Source organism: Eubalaena glacialis, chromosome 4 (assembly GCF_028564815.1).
Source record: "Eubalaena glacialis isolate mEubGla1 chromosome 4, mEubGla1.1.hap2.+ XY, whole genome shotgun sequence".
In the NCBI taxonomy this organism is placed as follows: Eukaryota; Metazoa; Chordata; class Mammalia; order Artiodactyla; family Balaenidae; genus Eubalaena; species Eubalaena glacialis.
In genome coordinates this window covers 42,431,401-42,457,174 of record NC_083719.1, presented here as the reverse complement: position 1 = coordinate 42,457,174, position 25,774 = coordinate 42,431,401, and the positions used below count along the sequence as shown (strand labels likewise).

The following is a 25,774-nucleotide window of genomic DNA, read 5'->3' as shown; positions in this document are numbered from 1 at the left end:
TGTGTGTGTGTTTGTGTGTGTATATATATATACACACCAGTTTCTTTATTCATCATCCATCAATAGACACTTAAGTTGTTTCCATATCTTGGCTATTGTAAATAGTTCTGCACGAACGTGGGGGTGCATATATCTTTTTGAGTTAGTGTTTTCATTTTCTTCAGACAAATATCCAGAAGTGAAATTGCTGGATCACATTGTATTTCTATTAATTTTTTGAGGAAAAATTGTTTTTAATTTCATATTTTGTTTTATTGCAGGTATTTTTGTATGTTGCTTTAAATCCTGTTTGGAACAAAATATGACATAAAAAAATAATAAGTACTATCTAAATATTTGTATAAACCTTGATGATTTTTTCTTAACTTGAGTTGGGGTGTTTGAATTTAGTGTTTCTTATTTTAAAAATACAGCTTAGGATGATCCAGCAGAAATCACAACATAAACCTGGTTAAATGTGATGCCATTACTGTTTTGTTTAATCACCTTTTTGCCCTTTTGGGGGAGTGTGTGTGGAGTCGGGGGATATATCGTTCCCTGTATCTTATTTCCATACAAGACAAGCAGATGGTCTTCTAAATTTTATTCAGAATAAGGTCAGCAGAGTAGAAATACGTCAGTGGTACATGTGAAAAAGAACTTGATTCCTTAACAAAATCAGTCCTAATGGGTCAGGAGTGTACCCTAACTGTGCTCCATTTAGCTACATTCAACTACCTCTGAAGATAAGTTGGCCTGTGGAACATATTATGAAACAAAAACGAAAACAAGCAACTGGTAGAGCCAAGAAAATCATGGGTAGTCTTAGTTTGCATGAGATGGGGCCAAGTTGCTTTTGATCCAAGCCTGGTATTTCCAGGTTAATAGGATGTAGATTCCAGGTTTCTTGGCATCACCACATTTACGACCTCCAGAGACTAGGGCGTGGAAGGCACCTTTGCAGATCAAGGGGCCCCCTGAGTCACCCTGGAAAAAAGAAAACGGGCAGATACTTGGTAAGAAGCTGTTGAACTTTTTCAACCATCAGCTGTTAATTACTCAAAGGATTATTATCTGGGTCCTTGGTTTCTTTGCGTCCTGCAGAGTGCCCGATACAGCCCCTGACGCAGTATAGATTCTCTGTGTCTCTGTCTCCATCCAGGACCATGGTTCTGTCCATCTGTCTGTCTGCCTCTCTTTGTCCATGTCCCTGTCTCTGTCTAAGACTATGTATATATACATCCTTTGGTAATCAGTGACTGCTGAACTTTATTCATGAAGAAATGGGTAGACATAAAGTTTGAGATAACCCACTGAAATAAAAGAGATTTTCAAAATTATGAATTTCATTTTGGTGCTCATGGATTTGAAATCAAGTTGCTATTGAGACTGGTAGAAAAGAGCAATGTATTCAAGAAAATGTCTTGGTGGCAGGTGCTCTATCTTCTCTATCATTTTTTTCTGTCGTCATATGATTGAACGTGGGGCTCTGCACATACCCAACACTTAGTAAATACTTGCCCAATGAACTGATTCTTGAGGACTCACTCTGACAACAAAACAATAAACAAAAATTCTGTCAAGGAAAGTGACAAGGTGATAGAGGGGGAAGCCTGGCCTTTCAGATAAGGAGCTGGCTTTCAAATCTAAAGAGCAGTCTTTGCCTCTGCTGCCACTCACATCAAAAACTGCAGTACTTTGTGCTTGGTTGGCTGTGAAAATAGAGGCTGAGGGGGATGATGATCTTGGGGCACCGCAGTTACACATGATCTTTGTCATCATCATACCCTCCCCTTGATAATGCTTAATATAGTATAATGTGAATATTCTATTGTATTTTTAAAAAAATTAGTAATCCATCTGTGCTAGGTAGCCTTCATCACCTGTAAACATGATCACCTATTTTTTTTTTTTTTTACTACCTCAGGAAACAGAAGATTTTGAAAAGCATGACTGTTGTTCCTTTTAGTCAGTTAGCAGTTAGTCAACATTATTTAAGAAACACATAATATATATTTGAACTTTTTGCATTTGAGTTTTAGAAGACCTGTCTATTCGTTTAAAGGTGGTGATGGTGGGGGGTTGAGAAGTTATCTTCTAATCACCCCTAGTGACCTCAGAGTTGGTAGGCTTTCTAAGGGCGGTAATACTCCTCAGCGGAAGTCTGTAAAAGTTATCAGATATAGTTAACTATCCTGATTAACAAACACTTAATGAGTGTTTACTACGTGTTGCGCAAGTACTTATGACTCATTTGCATTGGTAGATGAGAAAGCGTAGAGAACACTGTGCAGGATTGGAGGGCACCTTTCTGGAGTTGTGATGTGATGTTCTCCACGCCTCTCCTCCTCGGTGCGGGTATGCAGGTGGGGCCTGAGTGTAGCTCAGCAGTCTGAAGTGCCTGTTTGAGTGAGGGGTTCTTACCTGGCAGGAATCCTTCTGGCCTCTGGCGTCTCCTGCACATATCATGTTTTTAGTTATAATAGGGTCGTGGTTGTAATAACTTCGGCTGTTGCAAACTTTTCGACTTATGACAGTAACAGTGACTTCTCGCAGGGTATCAGAGGGCCTAAAACATTCTGGGTCAGTGGCTCCCCAGCCAATAACCTGGCATTTTGTTCCAGCTGTAATATCATTTTTGGCTCTTGGGTGGAGAAGTTGGACATGTTTGTTGAGTTCTGCGGCCGTGTGAAGCTGACAGATTGAAAAGAGAATAAATTATCATTTGTCCCCAGTAGTATCATTAGCCTGAGTGATGTCTGTGTGGTCCCTCTGTGCTAGGAGGGCGTCCCTCTTCTTGAATCTACTCTGGTGGTAGCCCACAGCTGCATCTGTGGTTGCTGCTTTCCTGAACATGCTCTTCGTTCCCCTTAGAGCTCAGTGACCCTGGGGGAGGGAGCTTACACAGAGCAGGAATTTTGCCCAGTCTCAAGCAAACTGGCCTTTGCTCTGCATTGGATGGTTTGCTGTGGAATAACATCCATAGGTCATGACTTTGAGGGCTGGGCTATTTCCTGCTAGATAGGACCCTTGAGTATGGTCTAGACTAAGTTTGGACTAGACTAAGTATGGTCTAGACTAAGTTGTAACTCACTTCTGTATCTCTGAAGTCACTTGCTTGGCTCTGTTATATAAGTGACTTGTATTTTTCACTTGCTAATGAGAAAAGCATTGGGGAAAAAAGCGTGGATCCTTGGGCCTGCTGGGATGTTCTCCTCCCATGTATGCGAGCATCAGAGCTGTTTTAACTTGTATAAATACAGCCCAGATGCATCTGTGATAACTTCTTGTTTCTCTCAAGGCAGTAAATGGAGCAAAATGGGCCCTTATAAAATATGTCACAATCACCTTGAACATGGGGAGAGTGCCAACAACATCCTTTTGTGTAGATGATTTAACAACTGAACTGTGCTGTATAAGAATGTTGGAGAAACTGAAGGAACGCAATGCTACATACCTCAACCAGCATAATATCATTTGATTTAGGATCTGATGTAAATCTTGGGAATCGTATGAATCTTTTAATCTCAAATGTTTGTTTGGAGGCCTCATTCTTTGAGAGAGAGTGTGCTCCTAAAACCACTTTGGAAGACTGGTCTTTGGCAAACCTAAAAAAAGCAAAGAGAATAGACACCACAGAATGATTCTCAAATCTTCCAGTGAGGAGTAGAAATGGTGGAGGAGGCCATATACCTACAGGAATAAGGACCAGCTCCAAGATAACCTGTGTAGGATTAGGTGGAGTGACAGAGGTGTCAGTGGACCCAATCATGAATGGATGATAACAAGGGCCAAACCCATCCCACTCCAATTCCCCAGGCTTGCGAAAGAATATCAGGACTTGTACCCTACTGTGGGGAAAAAGGAGTGAAATCCTAAGTGACTGAGATCAAGTTTACAATAAAGTTGTGTTAATTTATATAAAAATAAAGGAAATTATATTTCTCGAGTTTGTGGGTTGTGATTTATATCCACCATTGTTAAGTTTTTTTTATTGAGGTAAAATATACATAACATGAAATTCGTAACTTTAACCATTTTTAAATGGTTCTGAGGCATTAAATACATTTACATTGCTGTTCATCCATCACCACCACCATCAATATCCAGAAATTTTTCATCTTCCCAATATTAAGTGTTTTAATAAGCAAAAGGTAAAAAGGGACAACTCTACACTTGCTAATCTGGTATGTCTAAACCTCATCTCAGGGCGATATGGAGAAGTAAGGTCCATTAGATGGCTTTCAACTATACTCATATGTTCTGTCCCCTCAGTTAGAAAGATGATTTAGACAAGAAGGGAAAACTTTCCTCAAGGTGAAAAATCATTTGAAATTAAGACACTTTAGAGTTAATAGTCATTGATAATTCCATTGTGGAGATTTAGAGGATAAAAACTGGTGAGTCAGATGAAGAAACAACAGTTTTTTTTTTTTTTAAATCTCTAGTCGTATACAATTTTAGTACCAGTGTTTCAACAGTTGATCTGATTTACTGTATGTTGAATAAAATTATATTTACATCTAGTTATGAAAATATAAATTTTTTTTTGAGATCTTGACAACACATTGGAGCCATTTGCATACTACAAAAATATCCCATTTTAATGTGTGTTCTCAGGAAACGATTTCAAATCCTTTTTTGGAACAAAGAAGGTGATAAAATGAATTATATTTGTTTACATGTAACTATTTCATTGTCACGTGGAAAAGAGGGCAGATTACAATAAAAACACACATACCCAATAAACACACATATATACATATGAATAAAGATTAATAAAAATTAAAAAGAGCACAGAAACAAACGGAAAAAGGAATAAGAGGTTGTTTCAGGTTTGGGGAGCCAGTATATGGCTATGCCGGGGTGGGTTTGCGTATGGCAGGGCTGTGTCTGCTGGGAATTACCGTTTTTTGGTTTCCACCAAAAGAGTTTATTCTGGTTTATTTTGGGAATTCCAGCTCTATTTGTTGAAAGTTTGTCTATTGCAAAATCAGGATGGGGATGAAATTTCTCAAAGGATGTAGATTGGATTTCCCAGGATTGATTCAAACTCAAATTCAGCGTACTCACTAAACCCAAAGCTGTGGAGGAGAAGGATGATATAAAATCCCTGGGACTACTGATATAATAGAAAAGATGGATACATACGTAAATAACTAACACAAGAAGGCTGGGAGATACAAATGCAGGATGTGGAAGATGAATTCTGACTAGGGGAAGGGCGCTGAGAAAATGTCTGTTTTTCCTTCATCTTCTACCAATTTCCTTGATTTGTTAATGGCTTTGAAGTGTTTTAGTTATTTTTGTCTCCACTGGGACATGTGAATACCAAAAACAACCCAAGCAGACCATGAATGTTTTCTGAACTTTCCATTTCTAGATACACTTCAACTGTAATCTGTACTACAGAGGTCAATTTTTTTCTGCCCACAGGATACCTGGAATTACCTGAGTTCTAGGATCCCACCTCCTTACCTAAATCCAGGTATGAATTCCCACCGAGGAGAAGTAACAATACTAGTGTCTCTTTGGCACAACGCAGTGTTTCTCCACAGGTGGTCTTTGGACCACCTGCGTCAGAATCATCTGGAGGTGTCTGGCTGCAAGGCACCTCTATAAGCCCCGTGCCAAGCCCCTTCAAGCCTCTCATTTCCTCTGCCACTCTGCCTTGGCACTGAGCAGTGTTTCTGCTTAGACCCATTCCTCTGGGTGTGTTAGTGAAGGTAGGGTCCCTATTTTTGGAATTCTCTTGCCTAAGAGAGGAGGGAATTACCTGGCTGTCAGAGATGGGCTGTCATGGTTTTATCCCATCAGCACGACTGGACCATGATATTTGTTCCTCGGTGATTACCATGGAAGGTACAGATATTAATATAACATTAGGTGACATTTATTAAGTTACTGTAGTGTGCCAGGTTTTGTGCTAAGCATTTTACATATTTTCCCTCATTTAAACCTCACAACAGCCCTGTGAAGGAGGTATTATGATTATCCCCATTTTGCAGATGAGGGAATTGATGATCAGATAAATTGACAAACTTGAGAAGGTCCCACCGATATTAAGCGGAGGCTCTGGGATGCAAATGCAGGGGGGATTAAAGCTTCTTTGGTTTGAACCTGGGGTCTGGATTGGTAACCATTCTACTCTGGGAGCCTTGAGTGATTTGGGATGGAGTGAGGCCATATGGAAGGGGCTGGGTTGGAGGGGGGCAGTTCCATCTATTCACTGGCTAGGCAGGTGAGAGGATGGGGGAGTGTTCAGTGGGAGAAGGCATTGGAGGAGACTAAGGAAGACAGTGGACAAGAGTTGGTGAGAGTTTTGCTTCTGATAAATTGAAATGCTGAAAATGTTATACAAGAGGATTTTTTACTGGTTTCCTTTTATAATTGGCATGGCAACTAATAAAGGGGCCAAGAGACTAAGTGAGGAACTTAGTGTGGATGGGTAGTGAGAAGGGAACACCCCAGATTTGGCCCCCTTCACCATTTTGCTGAGAGAGGGGCCTGGAGTTAGTAAGCTATTCTCACAGGATACTTGGGAGTCCATTTGTGGGAAGCCACCATTGAACTATTTCATAAATATTTTGGATTTCATAAAGCTTAATGTTTTTCTAAGCACCAACCTGCCTACATTTTTACACCCAAGTGTCCTGTAGAGGAAATCTGATCCACATATTCTGCAGTTCTTTAAACTACAGCCATTTAAAATAATATTTAGCAATAGTGTTTTTTTTTTTTTTTTTGAATTCCAAGACCTCTTTTTCCCAATTTTTCAATTTGGGAATCTATTTCTACTGAGTCAAGTTCACTTGACAAAATTTAAAATTCAACTTAATAATACTATTTACCTTTGGATAGCAATTTATGGCTTGTGAAGGACTTCACATACTGTGCATTTAGCTTAGCAAAAACCAAAACCCAAAAAAACCCCTCCCCTCCAATTTATTTCCTTTTTTCTATCCAGCATTTGTTCAGCATTTATAATAAATCAAGCTCTATGTCTGGGGAGGTTATAATCCATTTGAATGTGTAACCACAAGCATATTTGAAGATGTGCATATTCTGAATTGAATGAACATTTATTGATAGTCACCCTCTGCTTAGCTGGTCCCCAGGGGACAAGTGCCCTAGAAAAGACAGAATTGATGAGGACACAAGGGTGATTTGACAGCAAGAACCCTGCTTAAATGAAGTAGCCATGTTAAATCGGAAATTAGTGGCTTGCTATTTAGAAATAAAACAGAAGTTCTCACAGTTTGCAGGCTTCAGAATTTCTAATTTGTGTTCAAACAGTCTCATTAAAATGGGGCAACCAAACAAAATCCCCAAAATATGAGAAGCAAGTCAATTCAGTTGTTCCATTTAGGTATAACTGATGCCTAGAGAGTAAATGATTATGGCTAAGAGGTTCTTAAGTGAAGTGCTGTCATATTTGTAAGGAAAGGAGAAGGCCCCATCTTTTCTTAGCTTATTCAGGCGAGAAGCATAAGGAAGAAACATACAAACAAAAACCACCCCCCAAGCCGAAACAAACAAACAAAACAACAAAGGCCAAATTAGTTTTCTATTGCTTTTCCTTTTGTGATGGTAGCGGCATCCCAAGAAGGGTTTTGGACATTTTTAGCTGAAGTAAGAGAATCATAGAATGAGAGGTTATAGTCTGTCTTTAGAAAAGCTTTCATTTTAAGTATCCCAGAAAAAATAACTCTCTCTCTCTCTCTTTTTCTTTGTAAATCATCTATACTTTTTTTTTTCCACCTTGTTAGATTGTTGCCCCTTACAGCTGTGATTCCCAAACTGTGGGCCTCAGACCTCCGTGGTGGGCATTGAGCAGAGGAGTTAAGATAAGGGGTCTCAAAACTCTATTAGCAAAAAAATAAAAAAATTAAAAAAATTAAAAAAACAAAAACAACAAAAAAGAAAACTCTATTAGCAAATCAGGCTCCTCATACATATAGCAGTAATAAGAGCTGCAACTTATTTGCAGCTTACTATGTGCTAAGCATGCTAAAATATTTAAATAGATACTATTTAATCCTCAAAACCCCATGAAGCAGTTATATACTACTATTATTATTTCCCATTTGTAAAATGGGGTGCAAACTCAGGTTGTCTGAGTTCCCCTAACAAGGTCAGGAATACTGCCGCTTCAGTTATAACTGTTGCTGTGTTCCCAGGCATTACATGAAGGATTTGAATTTGCCTATTGGGTTGCCTAGATCTCCCAGAAAAGGAGAACTTGGGGCAGAATCGCGGATGTGTGAGAGGGTAAATAAACTCCACCAGTTGGTCAGTTATCACAGAAGCTAAGGGTAGATCCAATTCTCTCCTGGGAGAGGCGAGCTTCTCTTCTAGCCGACTTGAGGAAACACAGTAAGCCTAATACTCACCGAGAGTGGCAGTGGGCTGCCGTCAGCACCCACTGCGGATGAATCAGCACTCCCCCGCAAATGTGATTGCCGCCATGCTGCATGGAAGCCATAAACGGCCTGGAATGCGGTGACGCTTCTCTCCCGCCGATAATCTCCATGTTGAAACCTCCAAAAGAAAACCAAAAGATGTAACGCAGAAGATCTAAGCAGATTATTTCATGTAATTCTTCTTTTGACAGTCATTATATAATTTTTCAAAGATTAAAAAAAATCTTTCAGTCACCTAATAGTTATTATAATTTTACGGATGAACAACTGTATAATACATTACAGTTTAGAGGGAGCTACATGGAAGTAAAAATTATTTTCGTTTATAATGTAACAATACAATCACTAGAAAATCATTTAAGTCTCACATGTGGTAGGTACAGGAAATACTCACACTCTGGAGTCATGTAAGTCCCAGCTATAAGGAAACATAGAAAAAAAGAAGAAAACTTAGTCATTTCAATGGCTTGGATCTAAGAAGCCCAGATGAAATATTGTGACTGTATTGGTGAAGGAAGAAGAGTCTGAAGACTGAGTTTCGATTTTGCAAATTTAACTTTCTCACCACAAGTGTTCTAGAGGTAAAGTTTTTCACACCTAAGATTAAAGGTATATATCAGTTTGGGGAGTTTCGGAATTGTGCTTTTAGCGCTTTTTAGAGCAAGGTATGTGTGCCATAAAGTACTCATTTCTGTAGTTAACCATTTTCAATACCTGTATAAGTATTCATGTTATAAATGGTGAGAGAATAAAAAATACCCAAGCCATAAGAACTTAATGAAGTTCAAAGATGTTCATTGCTCTAAAGTAATAATTACTATTTTTCCTGGCAGAAAATGATGCCTATCATATTTAGTTTCTCTCTATTTTTCATTTGGACATAGATTTATTATGTAGAGAGACGTGGAACCTTGCACAGATCACGGCTGCTTTACAATGAGGCTTAGCTAAAGCCTGAACATCATCCAGAGAAACCCATATGTTTTGTAGCAAATTTATTCCTAGTCATGCCATTTTCTCTAAATTTGACCAAATTTGGTTAAATTTTCGTTACATTTTTGGAAGATTTCATAATGTTATTAAAGGGGAACATTGGCAACATATTTTTAATTCTGAGTGTCTCTTTTACTCATTTTTAGTTGAAAATGACCATGTGTTTATCCAGGGCCTTAATAATAATATCTTTTAAAAATCAAGGACTGCACTTTGTCACTCTCCCCAGGAACAGATGAAACACATTGCCAGGCTTTCTACTGTACTTTCTCCTTTACTACAAAAGGTATTCGACTTAAGATTCTACGAGATTCTGTTTGTGCTGGGTGCTGATCAGTAGTGCAAATGTTATAAAATGAGTATGGATAGACAAGTCAGGCACCATGCATGACCCCAAACACTTTGCAGAAACACTGACCAAAATTTACCTTGAATTAACAGATCTTATTTTCCTTTTTCTAAGATATATGTGTCCTATCTTTTATTTTTTTTTATAAAGGAGAATTGAAATACAGAGCTATTTTTCTTGGCAGATTGCAAAAAACTCCTACTAAATTGCTCACTAGCATAAGACAGTGGGAATAATAAAAAACAATATTATACTTGTATATTCTACATTATAATGTAATGTGTCTTAAATTATTTCCAAAATTCTATTTACATGATCATTTATATGTTTTCATGTCTTATGTCTGTGAGGAAGGCAGGACAAACTACTATTTTTATGTTACAACTGAAGAAATAGGTTCAGAGAGGCTAAGTAATTTGCCTAAGGTTACACAGCATACAAGCTGGACCAAATCATTTGCCTGATCTGAAATAACTTGTATGTTAATAAGTATACCACCGGAGCACAGAATTTGAGAAATATCCTGTTTGCACTTTACCAGGATGCAGCAACAGTAAAGCTCTCCTGCATGGTAAATAAGAAGAATTAATAAAACCAATGCAGAGTAGTGACTTCTTGTCTCATAGACCTGTGGGTGAGACAAGGAGGAGCCGGATTAAGAAAAGCCACAAACTTAAAGCAGATTTGTTATTTCCAGCCAAAGGTCCTCGTTACTTTTCAAGTCATTGTTGTCACTGTTGGTGTGCCTTGATGGATTCCTCATGTGCCACTTCTGCAAGCTGTAAAGCGGGCTTGATGATGCCAGCTCCCCACTGTATTGCAGTGATGTTGGGAACATGAGAAAGATAATGTGTGACATGTGGAAGTGATTTGAGCTATGAGGAAGAAGTGAACTGTGTAAAAGACAAAGCTTCATTTTTGCCAGGGTGGCGGGGGGCATGTTAAAAAATCTCTCCGCTGCTTATTTCTGTGTAGTAAGGACTAATATCCACATACATTTTTACAAATTGCTAGGCATTTTCAACTCTATTTCCTGGGAGGTGGCTGTCATTAGTCTTGTTTTGTGGATAAAGACTTGCTGGAGATTACCGACATAGCAGGTGGCAGATCAGTTCTTAAACCCTTAGGTGCTGGCTCCAGGGTCCATGTGGCTTTCAACCTGACCACATGCCTGCCCTACTTTGAGAAGTTCTGGGGCTTAGATGCTCTAAGAGGCAAGCTGGCTGTGCAGAGGGAAAAATGATTTAGCCATATACACTGCAATTAGACATGGGGAGATTTAATTCAATTGGGAGGTTTTTTATTTTTTCTTTAGAATTTTTGGGGTTTTTTTCCGGACGGTCTCATAACTCTTTCTTGTAGCTGACCTGGAAAATTCTGAGAATCATGTTGGTTTATAGTAAGGAGTTATTTGGTTTGGGCTTTAAACCGATGCAGGGGTTAATAGTATCATTTGTTGTAACATTCAGGACCCTGGATTTGAGAACAGTGGGCTGTGTAACATGATGAGCTCCAGCATCTAATTTATTTCTTGGTGTCGGTTTTTGTTCTGTTGAGTCTGCTGCGGGGAGAGCCGTGTTTGCTTTGGATGAATTTTGCAGCAGCTGTGCTGGGCTGAGCAAGTGTGAGGCGGTGCTCTGAGCGGGACTGCTTCACAGGTCAGGGGCCTTGAGGGTCTCCTTTGCTGTGTTGTGTTCAGCTGTCCTTATTAGCTGTTCTTGGGGATGCTGATTTTGAGCTCCGGGTTTTTGTTTTCCTCCATCCCTACTCTCTCTCTCGACCCTTCTGTGTTTCGAGAGACCCATACAGAGCAGTTGTCTGGAAGCTCCAAAGGCCACGTGTGGTTCTCTCCGTTGGGCTTCCATCGCATTCATTAGCCACGCCCTCTAAAGCCTTGTCACTCAAAGGATGGCTACCAGACCTGTGCCGGTGTGTGACCTGTTTATTACCCATCTAGGGCAAGATGAGGACAGAAATTGAGAGACAGAGTTTAGAAGCTGTTACAATCATTTATCATGACTCTGTACTAATTTATTTTATTTAATGAAATGTAATTTAATGTCTGTCCAATCTAATCATATAATAAGGCATGCATTTTGTATGCTTTTTTCAAATTTTAATTTAATTTTCCTACTCATCTGTGTTTTATTGTATAAAAGTATCAGTCCACGATGAATTGAAACAAAAACCAAACAAATGAACAAACAAACAAAATTTCAAAACGTACCTGGTCTACCCCATGGGTAGTTTGAGTACTGCTCTGTAGACACAACTGCAAAGCATGTCTGTTTCAAGCCCTTCCCATTTCTTCCCTTTTGACCTCCTTTGGAAAGTTTTCCAACACCAAGGTTTCCAAGACTCCCATGGCTGTCCTGCGCCAGGCACTTGAGATCAGGATTTGGCAGAATTCTACTGGGTCCTTCCTTTTTGACCACCACCCTCTGGGCCTTGGTTTCTGTCCAGTAATGATTTAGCTAATCTGATAAATGCATCTGCTAAGAATTATGATGAAACTATGGCAGTTTTGAAAATTGGAGTAGGGAGGGTTATTGGGGTGCTGTATGATGACATTATGTCCAAAGGTGCCCAGAAGACAAATCCTACTTCAGATTACAGCCATTCCTTCCATGAGATTCCATAAAATGGATGAGCTTGAGAACAACTGCAAAGGAAAGCAAAGTATCTCTTGACTCAGACCTGAAGCTTTGGACTTAACCTCAATGTAGAGAAACTGGGTAAGCTGAGTTGGTGCATATGGAGCCCTGTCTTTTCCTAAGCTACTTCATTTTAAATACTTCAGAGAACTGCTCCATGATCTCCCTTTGGTGGAATGATGATGGTGATTAAAGTAGGATGGAGGGAAATTTGTTTTATATTTCTCTGCCTTTTATTTATTTACTTATTTATTATTATTTTTTTAAATAAATTTATTTATTTATTTTTGGCTGTGTTGGGTCTTCGTTTCCGTGCGAGGCCCCCCCCCCCCCCAGCTGCGGCGAGCGGGGGCCACTCCTCATCGCGGTGCGCGGGCCTCTCACTATCGCGGCCTCTCCCGCCGCGGAGCACAGGCTCCAGACGCGCAGGCTCAGCAGTTGTGGCTCACGGGCCCAGTTGCTCCGCGCCATGTGGGATCCTCCCAGACCAGGGCTCGAACCCGCGTCCCCTGCATTGGCAGGCAGACTCAACCACTGCGCCACCAGGGAAGCCCCCTCTCTGCCTTTTAATCAGAACATATTTTGCATATTAATTATCTTCCTTTATTAAATATGAGTATGTTTCCTACTCACCACTATTGAGTTAAGTAACACAATAGTCCTTTAACCTCCTCCTCCTTTACTCCTCTCCAAGTCAACTATGAAATAACTGCAGTGGATGAGAGGTACAACGGGTGAGTATGGACGGTATCTTGGCATAAGGAATAACCACACGAAAACAGCTTGAGAATTTGGCAGATGGGAATTTCCCAGTACACCTGGAGCTGGCTGCCTGGCCAGACACTGTCCTGATCTCAACTTTTTCTCCAGGCCTCAAGCTGCCCTTTTGTGACACCTCTTCTTTTTCTTTTCTTCTTCAGGGTGCTTTTGATGTTCATTTTCACTGAGTTGAAATGTTATGGGAGGGAAAGTCCCACATGGTGTGGTCCTGTGATGTCACTGGACATAAGGCAGATCACTCACACTGTCTGCAGTGTTTGTCCTAAAAGATTTACACATGTGAAAATCCTTTCAACAGGGATGACTGCCAAAGGAGGGTTTGTAGCCCTGATCTCTCTCCCAGCAACAGATTTGTAGGGACACTGGCCTTGCACAGAGGAATTGAGGACTTGGATGAACCTGGTGGGGCTTTGGGGAGAAAACTGGGGTCCATATGAAGTCAAGGGAAAGATGTCAGGGAAAGAACTTGGTGATAGAAACCAGAAGAAATGTGGAAGCAGGAAGGGAAAGGAAGGAAATAAATAAATATTGTAGAGGAAAGAAGGAAACAATCAATGGAGGATGGGAGGCCTTACAATGAAACACTTCCATTTATATTTGAACATCTCAGATACTGTGATGTGTCCCAAGCCAAATATATCATCTTTTTACAATAGAAACACATCTGTTAAAAGGAATAATCTTATCGCATTGAAAGCAATTAAGTTGTTTAAATGAATCAGATTGGTTTCATAAAATAAAGTCACAGCAGGCAAACTAGTAGTTATTTCAGAGAGGAAGATCAGATTCATTCATAAGGAAAACACAGTAAATGCTGTGGCCAAGCTGGAACTCAATAAATCAATTGATTCAGTATTCCTTAATTTTTCACTTACAATGAATTCAAGTAGAAATTGTCACACAGTTCTAAGTGTGATAGAAATACTTTTCCCAAAGGCAAATGATTAACCAAACAACACACACACACACACACACACACACATTTGCACATTCCCCTGCCCCACACCCACTGATCCTTAAATCCCTATCCTACTCTTTATCACAAATAAATTCCAGGTGGATCAAAGATTTTCTATGAAAAAAGTGAAACCATTATAAACATTAAATGAAATGGTAAGTTAAAAGCAATGTTTAAGAGAGGAAGACATAAAGGAAACCACCAATACATAAGAGTATATAAAACTTTGACTTTTGTAAGGCAAAAAACACCAGAGGCAATATCCAAAGATATATGATAAAACATTCCCCCCAAAGATAATATCTTTAGTATATGAAGACCTCTTACAACTACATCAAAGAAAATAAGAGTAATAATAAATGAGCTTGATGATGAACAAATCAGTATAAATATAAACAAAATAATGCTTTAGTTAAATTTCCTTATTAGGGACCTAGCATATACATAATATTTTTTAAAAATATTGATGATTTTAGGATAGAAAATAAAGCACATTTCACATTTTTGCAAGTCTTAGTAAGTAAAAGTTTGATGCACTAATGGCAAACTATAGCAAGTGCTGATAAAAAGACCACCAAGCTGAGAATAATCTACTACATTCACATTGTTAGTTGACAAGTCAGTGAATGGGTTTTGGCAACAATGTAATGATCGTGCTTTTTTCTTTTAGATCTTGAACTTTGTAAATCCTCTTTCCTTTCACAACTTCCTTAATTCACCTCTACTTCTCTCCAAAATCCAAAACACATATTTTCTCTTCTCACCAGAATTTCAGATCGCTGGCCTTCTTGCAATTTAGCCACGTCCACTAGCTTTCTTCTGGACACATCTGACCTCTTTTCAGTCTGAACAAGATGGTCATGTTAACAAGGCCCACCTATCTGGAATTCCCTGGCGGTCCAGTGGTTAGGACTCTGCACTTCCACTGCAGGGGGCATGGGTTTGATCCCTGGTTGCAGAACTAAGATCCCGCATGCCTCAGGGCGTGGCCAAAACAAACAACAAAAAAAACCCCAAACAAGGCCCACCTATCAACTCCAGGTATCATGCCTCCTTAACCTTCTACTGTGGAACTGCCCAACCCTACATCTCCCTTCCCGTTTGCTTTCTCAGATTCTAGCTTAAAGAATTCTGCTGCAGAAAATCACAGGACCCTAGTGGGCTAGCCCACCAGCTCAAGAGTAGAGAGTTCACTGTACTCTAGAAATCCTCTCACTTATCTCCTTCATTCTCTAGATCACTGGCCACAATAGCCTTTCCAGACTCTATCTTTCCCAAGCCCCCCTTTCCCTCCATCACTTCACCTTCTACTTCAGAAGTTGAAGGTGAACTCTCTCTTTTTATTTAACTACTCATCTTTTCTTCCTGGCCAAGCGGGAATACCTCCACAGAGGGACACCTCTATTCTTCTCCTCATCTCCCAGGGTCTTTATTTCTTTATATAGCAACTTTAAATTTCTACATCTTCACTAGCTCATTCCTTCAATATCCATCCATCGATCCGTCCATCCATCCATCCATCCATCTATCCATCCATCCATCCATCTATCCATCCATCCATCCATCCATCTCTACATTAATTTTGTATGCAAGCACACAGACCTATCTATTCATGAAAGATATTCACTTGAACATGTTTGATCCTCAGTTTATCCTTCCTTTCCTTTCCTAATCAGAGTTCTTTCTTTCATAATCAATTTCTTGCTCTCTTGTCATCCCAACAAATTGTTTTCATTTCTCACTGCTAAAACACGCTATCAGTGAAACTTGTGGGCTGTTCTCAATACTCATTCTCGTTGATTTATCTGCATCTTTTCTTTCTGCTGACCAGTTTTTCCTTGAAGCATCCTCTGCCCCGACTCCTGTCATACTCTCTGTTCTGACATTTTTTACCCTTTCAATCACTATTTGTCTCTTTACTGCCACTTCCTCTTCCTGTTCTCCAAATTCTCTCTATAAGTCTCTTCTATTCTCTTAAGCCCAGCCTGTTCCAAAGCAATTAAACAAAGTTAAATGTAGTTCTAGTCTTCAGGACTTCTCAGAGCCTTTAAATGCTAATGTTTGTTAATACCCAAGAGGATATGTAGGGATATAGTATGCTCAGTGTCTCAGACTTGTTGGACTAAAGAACATTTATTTTCACAGAGCATATCAAGGGATATGGATTCCTTAGACCTCATGATGGGAAACCTGTGTACAGTTTCTGATTTTCCACCTTGACCTCTCTTCATAATATTGCTCCAACAACTTTTTCTTCTACTCTCTAGCCTTCTTACTCTCAAGAGGGAATACATTATTTTCTATTCACCACCTCTAGGCCATCCAAGCACTTACCTTATTATTCAAGTGCTATAGGAAGTGCCACCTTCTCCATGAAGTATTTCCTAATCATTGCAGGTGGAGGTGCTTTTTTCCTCTTCCCAAAGCAAGAGGAACCCTTAGAAGTAATAGTTAACATCTTCATAGATGTTATTATGGTGTTCATCTTATTCAGTCTCTTCATCTCCGAGATTGTCTACTTCTTGAGGACTGTGTTTATGCACTTTGTACCTGCAAGGAATGCTTTCAGCTGCAAGTAATAGAAAACTCAACCCAGAGGGACTTAAACAACAAGGACATTCACTTTCTCATGTAACAAGAAGCTCAGGGGTAGCGGGGCACCAGGGCTGATGAATCTAGTGGCTCAGTGTTACTACCAAGACTCAGGTGTGCATCCTCAGTCCTCATGTTCACTAACCTCATGGTCCCAGGTGTCACATTTGGCTTCTACAAGGTTAAAGGGAAGGTTAAAGTATACAGCTCTTCCTGTAAGTGTATTTTACGATCTCACAACTTTTCTAGAAGCATGATGGCACCTCTCCACTCCCACATGTAGTTAGATGGAACAAGATCACATGCCTTCCCAAACCAAGGGATTTTCCATTGGACTGGCTTAGACACATCTCCCAAGCTGGGATTTGGATCGTCTTTGATGAAGAATAGAGACTTGAAAAAATAGGGGTTCCATTAGCAAGGTGGGAATGGGCAGAAGTAAATTTCTACCTTAATATCCTGTTCAGTTCCCCACAGAGTGCACTGCACATTCTGTAGATTTACTGAGTGAGTAAAAGGATGGACAGTAGGGTATGCCAAATAATGTGTTTAGTCAAGATTTTAGACCTCATTACCCATCTACTACCTTTCCTGACTCTCTAGGAGGAAGATTCAAAATTTGAATTATAAGGAGGAATATTCATAGGTGAACATTTATAGTTGTTAATTCTATATTTGAAATATTAAAGCTTTTGCACCCTCCTCCCACTCCCCGTACTCTTCACACCAGTAGTATCAGGAACGAGGAATATAATAGAACCATTTTGAGTAAATGTCTCCAAGGGAATTCACAATGATAAAATCAAAACATAAACATAAAATAGATTTTAAATTAAGATTTTCGTTGTCTCCATCAACAAAATTATAACGTTGGGAAGCTTCTCTTTCTTTTTCCTCATATTCAAGATAGCAACCATATTTCATTGTAAGTGATATGAGGCCAGTAGTTGTATCAGTCTGTCTTTTAATTTAGTATTTCCTCCAGACATTCTTTGAACATGTGTCAACAAGAAAGAACATGTTTCAAAATCCTCTTCTGCTCATTTCTCCCTTAATAAACAAAATGAAGTTTGAAAGTGTGTCTTTTGGTTCTCTCTATGCTTTCTAAAATTTGGCAAAAACCAGAATTATCAGAACTGGTCAAGACCACATTCTGAAGCAGGTAAAACTGACCGTGGGGACTCTTTCATCTCCACTCTCAGAATTCCTGCTTCTCTTAACAGTCCTCATCTGCAAGGATTTATTGTCAGCAAATACCCACCAACATCTCATAGCTCAAGAATATTTTAAGGTGTTGCTACTTTACAGTGTATTCTCATTTTATTTAATGTTTCTTAAATAATTTTTTAAAAACCTCTAAAGATTCAGAAGAAGCATCTCTAATGATGAGCTATCAGGTATGGATTCAGGGATGGAGACAGTTTGGGTAGAGAATATTCCGTGTTCCGATTAAGTCACATCTCACAGGCATCACCTACTCTGGGTACATAACAGGCTGGCTCCAGGAATGAGTTTTTTTTTTTTTTTTGCATATTGTTGGGTAATTGAAAAGCCAGAAGTTCCTGAACTGCTGCTGCCAGGGAGGTGTTTAAAACAGTCACACTACAAATGCTAAGGCACATGTATTTCTGCCCAGTGTGTGTGGGTAAGTGGGAAGAGAAATATTTGTGTGGGAAGTGGCCAGAGAAATATTTTAAAGTTTGGACTTCAATCAGAGAGTGCTTTACTCACTTAAATATCCCTATGAAGGAGCAAAGAACACAAAGGGTGAGGGCTCCAGGAACAGTGTGGGCTTCTGGTTCACAGATGGCACCAACACACACACACACACACACACACACACAGACACACACACACACACACACAAGCCATTTCCAGGTACTATGTACCAAGGGTATAGGAAGCTGGGCAGTGGGGTAACCCGGTATTAGGAAAGAAGGTCCTTCTCTAAGTGACGCTTCTGTTGTGTTACTCTCAGACACCTGCTGTAAAAACAAAGTCTCATGCATTCAGAAGTCTTAGAAAAGTGACAGGATCCAAGCCAGGAGGTTGCAGCCCCAGCTGACAGCATGCAAAGAGACCAACCCAAACCAAAGTCAAGGATGCTTGTTGTGGGATCTAAATCAAAGTGCAAGGTGTTCTATATGATGAGGAGACTTTTAATAATTCATAGTTCAGGGAAGAAGGAAAACTCTCCTAGTAGACCTATCAGCTTTCCATCCCAGACATCAAGAACACTGTTCACTGTTCATTCTTCAGGCTTTTATTCTCACACTGTTGTTCTGTGAAAGTGTCAGAAGAGATACAGAGAGAGAAGAGACGGGTGATGAGAAAGATTGTGTGCATCCAAGTGGCCAATCCTCTTGGGGAAAAGGGTCAGGAAAATTGATGTAAAATCTCTGGGTCAAAAACCAACATATGGTAAACCTGTATTTTATTTAAAAATAATTTCCTGGGGAAAGTCTCTTCTTTCCCAAGTTTTAAAGTAGTAATAATAAGCATTGGCAATAGTTGGCATCTTGAGCTATATTTTAAACTTATTAAATAAAGGTTACTCTTCCGATGGGAAAACAAGGAATAAAAGAAGTAGGCAGCCAGCATTTTGCCAAGTGTGTCAGAGCGAAGCCAAGACTCCATAGCAATTTAACAGTGAAGGATTAGTCCCTGCTGAAATTCACTTTACAGACCACGAATCAAGCCCTGGACACAAAACAAAATCAACATGGAACGTACACAGAAGGGTCATCAGAATGCGGACAGTGCAAGTAAGAGACAAGGGACAATTCAGACAAGTCTACAACAGGGATTATTCTGTTTTATCCAGTTCATTAGTGAACACAAAGTTTTTACCTGAACTCTCACCAGTAATACTATTTTAGTATGTATATATATGTTCATATATATATATGCTTTTAAAGGTAACTGTTCAGTAAACTTGATATAACGAGATACATCCTTTTATAGTCTAAAATCTATAGGTAAAGAAAGGTAAAGAAATAGCCAGGTAGGGTGACTTACTCATAGGGCAGAACAAAACCCACCTGAGTTGGAAGTCATAATTCTGGTGCCCACAATGTACTTCTTTCAGGATGTTGTTTCAGCAAAGCATCTGCTTGGGCTACAAGTGTTAGAATCACAGGATGTTATTGCTAAAAGATACCTGTTTCAATCAGGTTCTGTCAGGAAATAGAATCTGACCCAAGTGATTCAAATGAAGAGACTTTAATGAAGGGACAACTCACAGAGGTGTGGGCAAGGTAAAGGGCCCCAGGGATATGCAACCTTAGGCAGCCATTGCTGCTCCTGAGAGCCCAGTGAGAGCTGAACAGTGGAGAGCGAGCCCAACAGGAGCTGTGGGCCTGGAGAGATGCAGCTTCCGCCACAGATGCAGGCCGGAGCAGGCAAGGAGGAGGGAAGAAATGCCACGGCCCCTCTCTCCTCTTCTGACCCTCTGTAGGTGCCTCCCACAGGCCAAGCCCAACCAGAAGTCAAAGGGCAAGGGAGCCGGGGTAACGTAGTCCACAGAGGGCATGGAGCAGGCAGGAAAGGGCAGAGACTGGATTTGGGGTGGGTGGGACGAGTGGCGAAAAACCACACAGCACCTAGAAATCTGTCCTTTGTGCTCTGACGGGAAACGCCAAACTCTTCCTTTGTCTGGCCATAGACAAGGCCCAGGTGGGCAGCATGCATAGCAGGCATGTGACTGTATAAAGCAGAGTACACCTGCTAGAGGTAAGAGTTCATTTGTTAGAGGTGAGCAGGTTGGCTTCCCCAGAAAAGAGGTGGCCTCTTTCCATGGAAACCTGGTGCCCCAGTGCTTACGGCATTCAGTCCCCGTCAGTCTCTGACCATGCCAGGAGAGGGGCTGGTGCTTCCCCAACCATGAACACTTAGAGGGGAATTCTGCAGCTAGCTTGTGGCATCCTAGAGCCTGCAGCTCCCAGAATGCCAGGAAAGACCAGCCTCTCCCAGGCATGAATGCCCAAGCTGGTGGGACAGGGCTGGAGCTAAGGTACTGACATGACATGTCACTCTTGTGTCCAGTCTCTGATCACAGCAGGTAAGGAGCTGGTGCTTCCTAATCATGCAGCCCCAAAGTCTAGCTCTGTTTGGCTCTCCGTGCACTGCTCTAGGATGGGTCATGGGGAAACCGTCCCCATCTCCCCAGTGAACTCTGCTCTGTCAGATCTGGTGCATGTGTACAGCTTTGCCAGTTTCCATTGTTTACAAGAAACCCAGGCAGGAACCAACATAGTGTGGGTGGCAGCAAGGCTCCCACAGCAGACTTGGAGAGTCCCCTAGTTCCCCAGAATTCCAGCCAAAATCTCGTTTAACCAACTGCATGTCAGCTTATGAGGCCAGGATGACTGTGCAGTACTCATCTACGTTGCTTTGCAAAAGGAGATGATCAGTGGGCTGCATCTTGAATGTTGTGTCTAGCAAGTGTGACGCTACTGTGACACCTTACCTGTGGCTGGTGGGCAGACATCATGATAGGACAAAGAATTCAACAGGAAAAGCAAAATAGTTGTGTCCATTACAAAACAGTTGTACAAGTGCCCTTGAATATATTAGTAATATTTATTTGCAGTGCATTGCAAGTTGCTCAGTTATCTCCGTATTTATTTCTGATCTCTTTGCAAGTTATTCAGTTATGTCTTTAATCCCTTCAGCATAAGTAAGGTTTTGACTTCCATTCATTTTGTTTGGGGGAGGGTATTGTGAGAAATTAGCTTTTTACTGTTCCACTGAAGCCCACTTTGTCAGGGATCCAAGTGGCTATAGCAACAAAATCTCCTGCTGACTCTTCCTCTAGACTCAATCCCTGAAAATTAGTTGGAACAGATTATAGTGAGCCCTGCGAACGCATCTTTCAGTTTCAGAGGGGCAGTGAGATGGAAAGTTCATCTGTTCTTTGATCCTCTGTGACTTCTCTGATCCTGTGAGTCTGTGTGACTCATCTTATTCCAGGTCTTGTTGTTTCACTGCCTTTGAAACTGTTGGATTATAATAAATAAGGCCCACTCATGGCTGCCTTGACCTTCAGCCTTGAGGCTGGATTATGCAGACCTCAGAGCCCCCAGAGCCCTGGACCAATGCTGAGGGCTCTTTCCACATGCATGAGATCGTGTCTATAAAAATAAACCACTTTAACAATTTGGGTTTAAATTGACTTTTTATTGTATAAATCAAGATTCATCCACCCCACCCTCCCAATAAGTAATGGAATCAAAGTGTTTAGTGGGTGGAGACACAACCTGAGCTTCTGTAACTTCCTGGAGACTTTCTCTATCCCTTCTTTTTCCACTGTGTACATCCACTTGGGTGCTCTGAGGAGACCAGAAATCACAGGGTCATGGAGAGCTGGGGCAGGAAGGGGCATCTGGTGGAGGTCCAGCCCAAAGTCTCAGCATATTTTGAGAGCTCACTACTTATCATGCGCTGGCTGGGTGTGTCAGTTTAACCCTAGGAAGTAGGTATTCTCGTGTGTGTTTGCATCTGGGGAAATCAAGACTTAGAGATTTCAAATGTGCTCAGTTTGCACTGTTAAAAAGTTGTGTACTCAGGATTCAAATTCAAGTGATCTGACCCCAAATCATACTTTTTTAGCCACTGCTCTATATAGCGAAATAAATCTGCTGCTTCTACCTCCCTTTTATTCCTAACAGCGGAGCTAGGAGTCACAGGGAGTGGTAGGCGTAGAGCAGGAGGGGTTGGTGGGGGCAGAAGGCACAGGGCAGAAAGGAAAGTGATCTGATAAACTGTTTCGCACTGCTGTGCTCGTGATGTGATGCTGGAGCTGTTTCCAGCATCTTAACTTCAGAAGAGGGTGAAGCGAAAAGAGCATGCCTGCAACCACGGCTGCCTGAGAACTCGGCAGGGCGGGAGGATGCTGGGGGCTGGGGACGGCTGTCTCAGTCACTGTCACTTGAGGGTTGGGGCTTGTGAGGCTGTCCCTGAAGTTTGCTTATTTCTTTTTAGAGCCTATGCCATTTCTCGAGCCCCTTGGATGTCCAGGACCTGAGGGAAGCATTGTGAAGATCACGACAACTATCATAAAATGGGTCCTGCTCACCGGAACTAGAGGGCCCCCTGCACATCAAGAATTGTGTTTGGAGTGCAGAGATGCCAAGTTGGGTGAGGGGTCCATTCTGGCCTGGAGGAGCTCAGCGGGGGCATCATACAAACCCTGACATTTCCGCCTTGAGGGATGAATTGTTCTGATGGATGGAGAAAAGAGGGGGGGCAGGTGGATGGGGGGCAGGCTCAGCCCAGGTCACATTTGTCGTCAACTGTGGACACATTTGCCTACAATCTGGTCATTTTTGTTTTCAATGAGGAGAAATACTTACTCAACTGTAAATACTAGTGTTGTATAATTACTACAGGTCAAGATTAAAACCAGAAGTTTTAAAAAATATTTAGTTAAAAATAAATTATAAAACCCCAAGTTATTAACTGTTTCTTAACTCTGACTTCTTTGGCAGTTGAATAAACAACTTACCTGGAACTACTTCTTAAATCAGACTTTCTCTAGCTCTAAGCTCTGGTGTATTTAGGTCTTGAGACACTTTCTGGGGTCACATTTATTGCTTCAACCCCTTTCTCCTCTTTTCAGGTACTAAAGGTCTTTGATTACCTGTTTATTCTAGTTGCCCTGGCAGTGGCACTGTATGTGGAGGGAAGCTTTACTTTGCGTTTTGAAGTTTTGAACGCTCCTAACTGAATGTGAAGCACTCTGATGATGTATCCACCCTGCAAAGGAGAAGCCTGTCTTCCTGCAGCAGGTTTGTGTGGCTTTCCAATTGCAGGTGAACAGTTTTGAAAGCTCACCATGTAGGATTGTTTGACAGAGTGAACCCCTTACAGTTTTTGTTGCTGCTGCTGTTGCGTTTATGAGGTGTGTGTGCGCGTGTGTGTGTCTGTGTGTTTGTGTTTTAACCAACCAGGAAGAGGTTATCAAGGCAAGCATGCCACACATGTTTTCCCTTTTTCAACAGTTTTACTAACTGGTTTCCTCTCAGGTCCCTTCAACAGCACCTGCCAGATTTTCCCTGGTAGGATCAGATACCCTACATTTTCTTGTTTTCAGTATAAGCTCTTGTCTGGATGTGGGATGCTTAAAAGGTGATCATTCATGGCTTTATTTGAAGTTCCATTATTTAAGTTTATAAAATGAAGGCATTAATGCTAAAAAACCCAGCATGGGTCAATGCTCCAAAGTTATCCATTTGTTATACTCTTGGTCCTTCCTAGACTAGACCACATGAAGGTTGAAATTTTGATCTTGAGAACACTTTGAATGCTGAAAGCCCAAAGTACATTGGATTCCTTTCATTCTTGGAGACATTGTTTGGTGTTTTATTCAGTGACTACTTCCTAAATATATTTACAAAGGAGACAGGCTCAGCATGCTGTCTGGAAGTGATGGTGTGTACACAGGCTCATGATCCACTGTTAGAAATGTAAGCTGTGTGTGTGTGTCTGTGTGTCTGTGTGTGTGTGTGTGTGTGTGTGTGTGTGCGCGCGCACTTTTGAACTGAGAGTGGGATATTAAACTTGGGCTTTACAGCACATGTATCTCACCCTGAAATACCTGATCAGGTTAGGATGATGTTTATCAGGCAGCTTGCAAGAGTTGGGTCTTCGATTTCATCATATAAGGTTCTAGTGGAAGATTAGAGACTGATGAAACACTTCATTCTGCTGCGAAGTAAACTATTGATGGTGGATCAATAAAAATAAAAGCAGGTCTATTTTTATTTAGACAAATCCTGTATTTTATTGAATCTAAAATGTTATCAGTATATTATATGCCATTATGTTATATACCATTGAGAAAGAAAAAAATTCTTCCAATTAGAAGAATTTGTGAAATTCTTCCAGTACTTTTGTATCACTAGTATTTTTATTTATACTTATTGAAAGTACTCTTTTAGGCTTATTTGGACATAGATTTCTATCATTTAGAACTTTTGAACATTCGTAGGAGGAAAAACATAAATTCAGTAAATTGGTTAGAATATTCCTAAATGACTCCACATTCATATCTGGTCCTTCTGAATCACATGTCAATGTCCTACCTTTTTGATAGATTATAGGCCCCTGGGCCACAGAGATGATTAGTAATGCAGCATTTCTTAAAAACTAGCTCCACTATTTGTCTTTGAGATTCTTTTCCAAGTGACTGGCACTCATCCTGCACGTTCTGATGTGCATATGTAAGCAATGATAATTACATCGTAATGGCTGTATCCCAACTTCAATCATTTTAATGTGTGAAGATGTATGTCTTAGAATCAGTCAAATATGCTAAAAAATTTGAAGTGCATAATATAGTTAAAAATTCTAGGTCAATCCCTCAAAGATAGTCTTTTCCTTTCAGAAATCTCCAGAGTAAATATCATGTACTAATTCTGCTAATGTGAAGAGATGTGATTGGGAGAAACCATTAGTTTAGAAGTTTCTAATTTTTGAGTTTGTCAGAATCAAGTGGCTTACTTGTTAAAAATGTTGATGCCTAGGCCCACCCCTGACCCATCCAACTGGACTCCCTGGCAGTGGCATTTTTTTTTTTGTTTTAAGATTTTCTAATTTATTTATTTATTTATTTATTTATGGCTGTGTTGGGTCTTCGTTTCTGTGCGAGGGCTTTCTCTAGTTGCGGCGAGCGGGGGCCACTCTTCATCGCGGTGCGCGGGCCTCTCACTATCGTGGCCTCTCTTGTTGTGGAGCACAGGCTCCAGACGCGCAGGCTCAGTAGTTGTGGCTCACGGGCCCAGCTGCTCCGCGGCATGTGGGATCTTCCCAGACCAGGGCTCAAACCCGAGTCCCCTGCATTGGCAGGCAGAGTCTCAACCGCTGCGCCACCAGGGAAGCCCGGCAGTGGCATTTTGACTAGCTCCCCTGAACATTCTGATGCTGGAGGTCTGGGGAACAGTGCTTTGAAGCACGCTGCACCAAGCCCTGTCTGAGGCACCCTTGGTGTACATCAAGCTCTCAGATTGTAAGCTTGGAAACTTCATGAACTCCATGGCAGCCAAAA

At 40.8% G+C, this 25,774-nt stretch overlaps 1 protein-coding gene across 1 annotated transcript; it reads right to left on the bottom strand.

The window, feature by feature from the left end:
- Positions 1-804: 804 nt before the first annotated feature.
- Positions 805-8,860, bottom strand: GZMK (granzyme K). The gene is made up of 5 exons (XM_061187787.1): positions 8,797-8,860; positions 8,373-8,520; positions 3,437-3,587; positions 2,404-2,673; positions 805-966 (listed from the first exon to the last, which is right to left on the bottom strand). The coding sequence occupies exons 1-5, from the start codon at positions 8,858-8,860 to the stop codon at positions 805-807; spliced, it is 795 nt and encodes a 264-aa protein (XP_061043770.1).
- Positions 8,861-25,774: the final 16,914 nt, after the last annotated feature.

What these genes read in the sequence shown, in the direction of transcription:
- GZMK (XM_061187787.1), bottom strand. Translation starts at nt 8,860, where the DNA reads ATGACTAAGTTTTCTTCTTTTTTTCTATGTTTCCTTATAGCTGGGACT. An exon ending in GACTTACATGACTCCAGAGT is followed by an intron (nt 8,521 to 8,796) that starts GTGAGTATTTCC and finishes TTTCTTTTGGAG; the next exon opens with GTTTCAACATGGAGATTATC. An exon ending in ATGATATTATGCTGGTTGAG is followed by an intron (nt 2,674 to 3,436) that starts GTATGTAGCATT and finishes TCAATCTGTCAG; the next exon opens with CTTCACACGGCCGCAGAACT.